The sequence below is a fragment of the Orcinus orca genome, chromosome 6 (assembly GCF_937001465.1).
Source record: "Orcinus orca chromosome 6, mOrcOrc1.1, whole genome shotgun sequence".
In the NCBI taxonomy this organism is placed as follows: Eukaryota; Metazoa; Chordata; class Mammalia; order Artiodactyla; family Delphinidae; genus Orcinus; species Orcinus orca.
The window spans coordinates 39,551,087-39,562,020 of record NC_064564.1 but is presented as its reverse complement, the minus strand read 5'-3'; the positions used below and the strand labels follow the sequence as shown (position 1 = coordinate 39,562,020).

Here is a 10,934-nt window from a genome sequence, read left to right as displayed (position 1 = left end):
ATACAATGAGAAGCCCTGCACTATTTCTCATCAAAGGAGTCTTCTTTATATTTTGTAAAAATCACTTTTGCTGCTGTGTAGTGAACAATTTATAGAAGGGTTCAAGTAGAAGTAGGGGTCACCAATCAGAAGATTCTTACATTTGTCAAAGCCAGACGAAACGCGATTTGGACAAAAGCAGATGATCTGGAATATGTTTTGAGTTTCTAGTCTCCTCACTTGGGTGAAGCTGGATAGACCCTCCCTCCTCTTGCGACTGTGTAAGCCTCCAGAGGCCCAGTATAATTTAGCGAAGGGGCAGACCAAAGAGGAAGAAAATAGATTTCCTATAAATGAAGCAGGAATTGCTTAAATGAGCAATTAATTAGAAAAGTAAATAATTATTACCATATTATAATTCCAAGTTTGTGTAGTAGTTCATACCAGACTATATACAATATATCATTGGTGTATATCCCTCTTGGCAAACAACTTTCCCCTCAGTTGATTGGATAAATCTCCATTCATATTTTCATTTAGCATCTCTAGAGATTCCTTTTGGCCTATCATATCATAATCTACATTACAGACTAACAGGTGCCCTTAAAATGATAAGCTGAAATGGATAAACTCATGATTCAAGTTCTTAAACTGGATAAAAAAGGATAATCTGCAAAATTCCTACCTTCTTTTGCTTATCCCTGTAGAGCTTAGATCCAGATACTTGAGCTGGTGGCAGCTGCTTGCCAATGCATGGATTCCTGCCTTAGTTATCTTTTGGCATCCACTCACATCAAGATACCTGTAGAGTTTAATTTAAAAGGATTTAGTCGGGGCTTTTCACAAATTGGCACACTCCGTTACCCTTTTCCTAGCTAGCAGGACAAGAGTTGGTGCACTTGTATGTGGAGAAACATTAGCTTCATATTTAACTAACTAGCTGAGAGGAGAGGCCATTTCAATGGAATTTGCTGCTATAAAGAAGACATATATGCTTCAAATCACATTGTGCATTGCCCCAAGTCTCAGTTTCCTAAATAGAGAAAGGGCTCTGTCTTCTGTGCTCCCCACATCTACTTGGTTAAGTACCATGAGCTCTAAGCATTTAAACAAGTTTAGCCTTATCTAGATTTTCACAGAATGTTCTGATCATGAGAGTTATTTTAAAAAGGTGTTGAAGGGACTTCCCTGGCGGTCCAGTGGTTAGGACTTTGCCTTCCAATGCAAGGGGTGCAGGTTTGATACCTGGGTGGGGAGCTAAGATCCCACATGCCTCTTGGCCAAAAAACCGAAACATAAAACAGAAGCAATATTGTAACAAGTTCAATAGAGACTTTAAAAATGGTCCACATCAAAAAATCTTTTTAAAAAAAGGTGCTAAAGATAATATAAATGAGATTTCCATGATCAGAGTTCAAATAAAGTTCTAGTGTTTTTGCTGCTTTCGTCTAAGTATTTTTAAATATCAAAATCAAGAAATAGAATAAAGACTTTTCTAAACGAAAAACTATTTGAGAAATCATTGCCAAATTTTTGCAAGAGCAAAAATAGCTTCAGCTTTCAGAATAGAGAAGAGCTTGTACATAAACATCTACACAGACATAATAATAACAGTAACTATATTATTAACTTTTTATTGTTTCTATTATCTATATTTTATATTATTAATCCCCTTTTTCCTTCCATCTCTAAAATCACCTTGTGGAGTCAGTTAACAACCCTTCAAGCTTATGAGACAAACATCACCTCCAGGGTCTTCTCCTTTAAGGTCTTATTTCCAGAAGGCACCACCCCTTACCTGCCTTGCTTCTCGAAGGAAGCAAATACCCATCTCTGAAAGCCTCTGCTTGGCTTGCCTGGGAGCCGTGGGTAGGAGCCTGTAACACGGGGTGCACTGCTGGCAGCAGGAATAGCATTGCTTGCCTGTTACTCCTTTTCCCTTCTTCTGAAGGAAAGAGGACATGCTTGGGAAGTGGAAAGTTCACTAGGTGAGCTCAGGGGCTGCAGTCAAAACTGCTGGCTTTGTGTCCTTGTTCTGTGATGCATTCCATGACATTCACCCCTTTCCCTCTTACAATACAAACTTTCATAGAACCAGGATACCCCTAACTATGTATGTTGCACATTAAATATTAAAACAGTTTTCCTCCTTAGGAAAAAGTAGCATAGGATGTGCAGCCAGGTGACCTGATGGGGAGGCCTACACGTCGTTTACTAATTAGGCAAATTTGGACAAGTTACTGAATTCCTCTGATCCCCAGTTTCCCTTGAGGGGAAAAAAAAACGGGAACAACTGTTTAACATTTAGAGTTATTATTGTGATTAAACACGTGTCTCTGTGAAAGAGCTTTATTGCTAATCAGATAGAAGGCAATATTATTCAAGAGGTGGGATATTGATGGATTTCCCAGCTGTTACTCTATCCCTCATGTTTTCAGGAGTGGCGGCGGTTACTATTTTCTGCAGTCTTTGATGTTACTGCTGGTGTCATTTGCCTTTCCAAAGTTCTCTTCCATGAGTGAGAGACTTGTTTGGAGTGGGTGTCACCCGGTTGCTGATACTCATTCTGCATGGTGGGGAGAGCACTTGTTAGTCAGATGACCTGGGATCTAATCCCAGCCCTGCCATTACACAGTTGTGTGAGCTTGGGAAAGTCATAGCATCTCTCTGGTTCTTGATAACATCCTCATTATTTAAACAAGTGTTTGGATTAGGGGATCTTTAAAGTTTTCTTCAGCTCAAAAATTCCAAGTCTATAATTTATTTAGACTTTACATGGCAAGTGATTGATACCTTCTGACTTTTAGATGCCTCAACTATAGAATGGGCAGTGACGTTTTTTTTTTTAATGGTCACAAAATATTTTGATATTCTTCCCATTGAGAGTTGAGATCTATGTGCCCTCCCCTATCAAACTGGGCACACTTGTTACTACTTCAAACAATACAGTTGAGAGGAAATGAAACTACATGAATTCTGAAGCTAGTTCACACAGCATGATGCAGTTTCCTTTTTGTTTCCTGGGACGCTCATGCTGGAGACCTGAGCTGCCACGTAAGGAGTTTTACTATCCTGAGGCCTCCATGTTGTGAGGAAGCCCAAACCATAAGGAAAGGTCATGTGTAGGTTCTTCAGTTGATACTATCAGCTGAGTCCAGAGTTCAAGTCACCCCTGTCCAGATGCCAGACATGTGAGTCAAGGAACTTCCAGATGATTCTAGACCCAGCCTTTGAGTCTTCCCAGCTAAGGCCCCAGACATGGAGGAACAGAGACAAGCTATCCCTCCTATGCACTGTCCAAATTCACAAACCACAGAATCTGTCTAATGAAATGGTTACTTCACACCACTGAATTCCAGGATGGTTTTCATATGCAGCAACAGCCAATAAAACAGAGGCTAATAACACTAGATTGTATAAATATACAAAGTTTTCCCCATTGTCTTCGCAGCTCTATAATTTGGGATTAAGAGCTCTGTAATTTTGGGGCAAAGTATCATGAAGTGGGAATTAACTAAGCAACTAGTGCTGTGGCTCAGACCCATTGGAACACCACCTTTCATGCTATGTCTTTCTCTGGTGAATGCTCGTGGGCAAGTGAGCTTCTGTCATGGAGTGCATTTCCTCTGAGACCACTCTGCCTTCCCTTACCTCTTCACACTGTCCCAGCTCTTGCTTATTTTTGATGGTGAAAGAAAGAAGTGGTAGAACTATTTATTGATATTTTGGCCTGTTAGGGATTCAGAATGGTCACAGTTCTGTTGTTGAAATCATATCCTAAATTGGTCCTTCCAAAAAATCAGTTTGGTCAAACAAATTCTCACACATCCCCAAATCATGCATCCATTCCTTTCTGTTTGATTCTATTCCAGTCAGTGATGATGGGTTTGGTCACCCTACAAAATGATGCTGGCTGCTCTGCCAAAGACACAAAAACGTATCAGGCAGAATCCCGGCTTCTAATTCATTCCTCCATTGACGTGAGTGTATTGGTTATTCCAGTGGTTTAAATAAAGAAAAGTCAAAAGACCAGAGCCACAGGCCTAAAGAGCTATGTAACTACTTTCCTGGGATCTGGTTAGGATCCCACAGAGGAGGAAGTACCTGAGGGTTCGTAGATGGAAGTACCTGAGGGTTCGTAGAGGGTTCCACCAAGCTCAGGTCGGCTACCTGAGAGCAGGAGCTGAGGACCAGACTGTCCAGTTTAGGACACTGTGACAATAAGATGGACGATCTCATCCCTCACCTACAGGAGGAAGCAAATAGAATTTGTTTTCAAGCACAGGTCTCTCTGCACAGAGAAGATGGGGCAATGAATCAAGAGTGTTAGAAATTAAAATGTTCATTTTTTTCCAGCTGTGTTATAATCATCATCATATTAGTAGTTTTCATTTGAGGACTGCCTAAGGTGTGTCTGATTCTGAGCCAGGCATTTTATATGCGTTAGCTCTAAACACAGAGCTAGTCTAACATCTATTTTGTAGGACATAGTCCTACAAAATAGATGTTAATATCCCCATTTTACAAATAAGGAAATTGTGGGTATGGGAAGTAAATGTCTTGTTGAGGCTGTCCCTATGTACAAAGCGAAGGTAACAGTCAAATCTGGAGGTGAGGGTTCCAAATCTCATACCTTTTCCAAAGCATTTTCAGTTGAGAAGTAAACTGGTAAGAGTTAGTCATCTGATGCAAGCACCCAGGTTCTTTATTAATAAAATCTGCAAGTAAGAGAGACCTTGATAAACTAATGATGTAAAATGGAATTAGCTGTAAGATTCTAAAATGAATGAAAAGTTTAGGCCTCATAGGTTGAGCTTTAACTTATTATTAGAATGAAACAAGTTATAAAACACTAAGAAATTGATATGCTATAAAGAATCAAAATGTACCAAACTGGAACCTAATAAATGTAGGAAAATCAAATCTAATCTATGGTTAACCCCAAGGTTTTATATGAGTTTTCTGCATATTTTAACCACTGCTCATTTAGTTTTTATTTTTGACCAAGTTAATGACTATATAGTACTCTATTAACAGAAAGATTTTATCTCCCTAATATCATCATTATATAAAAAAATAATTAATAAGCACCAAATTTTAATTAGGATGGTGCTAGGCATTGAACACAGACCCAATTATTTCCTCTCATCATTTATAATAGAGCAGGATCTTGGAAGCCTTATTTCTTTATATACATGTGCACGTACACACCCACAAAGAAGGGAAAATCGAGTCGTCTATAGCCTTCACCCATCCTTATATCTCTATCTCTGTCATTACATTTTCTGTATCTATGTTCCATCATCTATCCATCTATGTATATATTATAATTAGCTGTAATATTTATTCCCTTTACCCATTACAGTCTGATTTAAGTGCACATATATACTTATACTGTCTATATAAGGGAGCACAAAAGCCCATTTTTCAAACCTTGACTCCATCTAGACCACAAAGGCTACATTCTCAGGAGCAAAGAAAACATGCCCTTCTTCCACGGTGACTCTCTTAAGAACTTATCACAAAGCTTCACATTCAGGGAATATCATAAAGGGTCTTTGACTTTCCAGGACATGAAAAGATGGAAAATCATAGGAGAGACCCTGTCCAGGATACCATGTTATACTAAGTTATTTTTTCACTCAGGTGATCCACACTTTAAGGAAATTGCATGTGAAGAAAATGTCAAACTTTTTCAAAATCTGAATAGACACTTTTCCAAAGAAGATATACTGATGGCCAACCGACATATGAAAGATGCTCAGTACCATTAATCATCAAGGAAGTGCAAATCAAAACCACAAAGAGATATCACTTCACGTCTGTCAGAATTGCTAAATCAAAAAGACAACAAATAACAAGTACTGGTCAGAATGTAGAGAGAAGGGAACCCTCATGCACTGTTGGTGGGAATGTAAATTGGTGCAGCAACTATGGAAAACAGTATAGAGATTACTCAAAAAATTAAAAATAGAACTACCATATGATCCAGCAATCTCACTCCTGAATATTTATCCAAAGAAAGTGAAACATTAATTAGAAAAGATATGCACCCTTAGGTTCATTGCAGCATTATTTAAAGTAGTAAGATGTGGAACAACCTAAGTCCCACCAATAGATGGGACGGATATAAAAAAGATGTATATATATATATACACACACACAATAGAATATTATCCAGCTATAAAAAAGAATGAAATCTTGCCATTTGTGACAACATGGATGGACCTAGACGGTATTATGCTAAGTGAAATAAGTCAGAGAAAGAGAAACACTATAAGATTTCACTTATATGTGGAATCTAAGAAACAAAGCAAGTGAACAATATAACAAAACAGAAACAGAGTTATAGATACAGAGTACAGACAGGAGGTTGCCAGAGGGGAGAGAGTGGGAGGAGGAGAGAAACAGCTGAGGGAAATTAAGAGATACGAACTCCCAGTTGCAAAATAAATGAATCACAGGTATGAAATGCACAGTGTGCGGAATAGAGTCAATAATTGTTTTTTAAAAAAGTAAAACTTACAGAGTAGGCAAACTGGGAAGTAGTTATTTATTTAACAGATAATTCCAGGCGAATTTCCTAAATCTAACAACCTCTTACGATGCATTCAAAATGAGAATTGATTCATACAATTTCAGTTGACACGTAATTTACTGTGATATAGCCTTCATAGCCTGTTTTTAACCCAATCATTAAGTTAACAAAAATTTACAGAGCACTGGCCACATACCAGGAACTGTGCTTTGCTTCATGATCAACACTTAGAGCCCCAGAGACCTTTTGGGGCTGGGCTCCAAATCTGTGCTCTTGCATGTCTGTTTTAGTGCCAGGCTCTACAGAATCCCCATTTGAATATATAAATCAGAGACTGCTTATCCGGTATTGTGCTTGGATTAATAACTAAGGAAACTCAAATACGATAGTAATACAGCATTTATTAAATTAGACTCAAATAATTTAAGCAATAGGCTCTGCCCTTGTATGGCATCCATCATCTTATTTAGGATATCGAGTAATCCAACATGGTACATGTAATGCAAATTTTGGAGTTCTTCATGGATTAGAAGTGAATGCCTAGAAATTGAGTAAGATCAAGCTACTGCTGTTGTGTGAGTTTGCTGTTCTGAGTGAAAAGAGACTAAGAATGAAAGCTTATTTCTTCCCCAAATTTTGAGTTTGTGAAAGACTTCCCCAAACATACCTAAATACATCGTCAAGCAAGCTAAGAGCAGACTGTCAACTTCTAAAGAAGAATTCCTTTAAAAGACATGACATTTTGATTAAAAAGAAGAAATGTAGTATTGTTCTTCTCATTAATTCATTCAGTTTAAGGCAAGAACACTTCAGAGCCCAAGATGAACCTAGTAAAAGAGAAAACGGAGAACATAAAAATTGTAATTCAACTGCTATGTCAGAACATCTTTTCACTGGCTCCTAATCAACCAGTATCAAAAAGCATGATAACAATCTGTTCTCAGCAGAAGTACTATCCACTCCAAATTCACAGAATTGCAATCAACATTTAATTTGTGAAAATCAGCCTGTCCCGTTGTCACATCACCTTCTGGCTAATCATATCTGAGGGAGAAGACAGACTCCCTTCTCCTTCCACATAGACAGAAGCCAAGTGAATACAGTGGGGGGAAACCAGCAAACCTGGGTCCTGTACCATTCCTCTTTCAACTCCCAGAACCTCAATGACTCTACCTGTAAATTGGGGACAATGCTACTTCTCACGCAGGGAAGATGGGAAGCTGATTAAATAATGTGTGTAATAAGTGCCTTATGTGGTTCCTGGAACATGGAAGGGGCTCAAGAAATAATAGCTGTTATCATTATCTCTGATTTGTTTAATAGTTTTATTGAATTATTGTAAATATTAGTTCAGTTAGAAAAGTGGCAAAAGATCCAGTTAATAGGTCAACTTTTAGATCTATTGCCTACCTATTCCATAACCAAATAGCAATGTTTCCTCAGGAAAACAGTTTCAAATATTTCTTCTCTTGAGTAGAAGACATGGTGCAGTGTCCAAACCCTTTCTATCACACAGGTACTCTGGGAGTCTTTCCCCCCTAAAGTGCACATTTCAGAGCACTACTTCATGATGAGGTGGGAAAGACATGGAAGCATTATTGGTTTTATGTTCTGAAAACTTAGGAACATGGAAACCAATGAACAAGTCAGTCTGAGTCCAAGAAGTCTCACCATTTTGAGGCCAGAAACATTAAGCGCAGTTAACTTCTCATAAGTTCTCTAGGCTCCTGACCAGGCAGGCCTCAGAAACCTTGGGGACTCTCCCAATATTCAGGGCCCGAAGGTGTGGACATTGCAGGACCAGGGAGCCGATACTCCCGGCGGTAAGAGCAAGGCAGCCAAATACTTCTATTTTGTGGAGACTAAGGAAGGAAAAAAAATCAGTGAAGCGTCATACTGTGTTCCCTGATCCACGTACTTCAGCAGATCTCTGAAGTCACCTGAGTGACATTTAAAATTTTTTATGGTGGAAAGTCTGCATTTTAATACTATACTTGAGGCAGTGAACAAATAGTGCTAATAACATGAAATGAAGTAGTAAATTTAATCAACGGATGAACAAAATTCACACGTACCCTCAGCAAATCCAAGCCATGTTGATTTTCCTTACTCATGGTAGTTATGTTCTGTGAAGCTGCTGCAAACACTGGATTAGCAAATACTCAGTCATTGCTCTTAAGGAAATACAGGGTTAGATTCCTGCGAGCATCTGGTCATAACATTTTTGTCAAGTGATTAATACATAACCTTGTTTTGTGTGTGTTTTTGTTTAAAGACACTTAATATATATTATTGATTCACTAACACTGAACCCATGGCCAACAGGACTATAACTCATGTCCAAACAAAGCTAATTTGACACATATTTTCTTATGAGGCACATCACAGCCCTCTTGCCCTCAGGAATACTAGACAGCACTTTAGTAGTATGTTTGGAGGCCATTTTAAATAGCAAGATCACTAATGAAGAGCACAAAAATGTGAAAAACACGGCACTAAATGGACCATGAAAAGGATACTTCCTTATAGTAGGAGAGCTGAAACAAGAGGGCAGAACCTCACCCTATTGGATCCCAGCTGAGAACATGCACCTTGGGCAACTCAAATTTGTCACCTCTCTGCAAATGTCCATAAATGACCAGGAAAGCACCACAGTATTGATTTTGGGGTTACAAATAAATTTTAGCAAGTTGGCATATTTTCAAATACGGAATCCATGAATAATGAGGATCTACAATATCAACACACTAAAATCAGCAATAGTATATATGGTCAAAGATTACAATAGAAGCAGCACTACCTTAGTTCATGCTAGTAACACCTAAATTACAGGATAGCCTATAGGTTTATCAAAAAGATTTTCACATTTCTTACAAATTGATAGTACAAAAAATATGGAACCACCTGTCACGCTCAAATTACAGAACATATAAAACCTGTCTGATTGTTTTAAAGCATGAAGACTTGCAGGTATTTGTGTCTCTATTCTAGCAGCTGGTGCTATTGGTGTATTTTTCACACGTACTTGTCTGACTTGAGTTACTACTGTGACCTAGAAAATTTCAGGTCATAGTAAGGGCACAGGCAAGATAGTAAGTAATAACATTGTCTACGTGGTATAAGACTGCAAGCCTATGAGTTGCTTCTGAAGGAATCAGGAAACTCCCACCAGCCCCTCTTTTTGTATGCTTTTCAGTTGAATGATTACCTAAGGTAGCAGCTCTCCAAATGTGGTTCCTGAATCAGCAGTAACTTGTTAGAAATACAAATGCCTGGAGCCCACCCTAGCACTTCTGAAGGTAGGGCCCAGTGATCCGTGCTTTAACAGCCCCCCAGGTGACTCCCATGCCTCTTTAGTTTGAGAATCACTGACCTCAGGAATCTCCCTAATCATGCCCAGGTTGCTTTATTAGTTGACACAGGCACCTGGGTCCTGAGTCCATGATTACATCTTGGAAAACTGAATTCACTACTGAATAATGAAGCTTTAATCATATATTTCCCAGAACCAGTACAAAATAATAAAATACCTCTTTTAACTGACAGCATACTTTTAGGACATTATTTCAAAATCAATTCATATTAAAATGAATGAGTTATTGCTAAGTATTTTAACACATGAACTATTAATTTATTAGGTTGAGTTAAGGAGGTTTTTTTTTTTTTTAGGCAATAGGAGAGTGAGTCTTCAGGTGTAGGGTGTGTGTATGTTGTGTGTTTGTGACTACATTTGTGTGTATGTAAGTAAAAATCATAAAGAAAAACCTAGCATATTATAGTTTAAGTATTATACTGAAATATGACATAAGAACATTTTTTTCATAAGGAAGTAACTAATTTCTTGATTATTTAAATACATATTTGTTATATTGATTGTGCTACAGCCCAGTAACTGATAGTCCACCAGAACTTGTTATTGTGAAATAGGGTCTATATTGAATAGAAGTCAAATTTTACCAAAAGTTACCAACGTAGTAAAAATGTGTACCTTAGTGTCAAAAGGCCTTTACCTTTTTGCAGCCTATGTATGTCCTTAGGACCAGTCCTTTACCTCTCTGAAGCTCGGTTTCCTCATACTTAAAATGAGGATGTTGGATTTATAAGGATCTTTGGTGTCTGATCTAAAATTCTACTCAAGATGGAAACTGAGCTGGAAATGCCAGAGTTAGCTTGAGAACTAGAGTCTCATAGAAGAGGAAACACTTGAGGTAGAGTCAGATACTGAAAACCTCAGATATAACCATTCACTGTTGGCTATTGCAAGACTGGATGGGATATGCAGGAATGGTGGCCTAAGGGAAGAACTATTGGGGAGGTATCAACAACAGGGTGTGAGGGAACACTGCCTTCCTATAGTCCTAGGCGAATGTATTCATACCTGAGATGATATTCATACCTAAGAAAAAATATAATTCCC

The 10,934-nt window shown here is 38.2% G+C and overlaps 1 protein-coding gene across 1 annotated transcript in view; it reads right to left on the bottom strand.

Moving 5' to 3' along the window:
- Positions 1–664: 664 nt before the first annotated feature.
- LOC117199234 (uncharacterized) overlaps positions 665–10,934 on the bottom strand; it is a 120,209-nt gene continuing 109,939 nt past the window's right edge. Inside the window, exons 6-10 of the mRNA XM_049710795.1 lie at positions 8,189–8,379; positions 7,185–7,344; positions 4,613–4,697; positions 4,084–4,225; positions 665–781 (exon numbers count right to left, since the gene is read on the bottom strand). Of these exons, the coding sequence (XP_049566752.1) occupies positions 8,366–8,379 (14 nt within the window). The 3' untranslated portion in view covers positions 665–781; positions 4,084–4,225; positions 4,613–4,697; positions 7,185–7,344; positions 8,189–8,365. The remainder of the gene's footprint in view (positions 782–4,083; positions 4,226–4,612; positions 4,698–7,184; positions 7,345–8,188; positions 8,380–10,934) is intronic.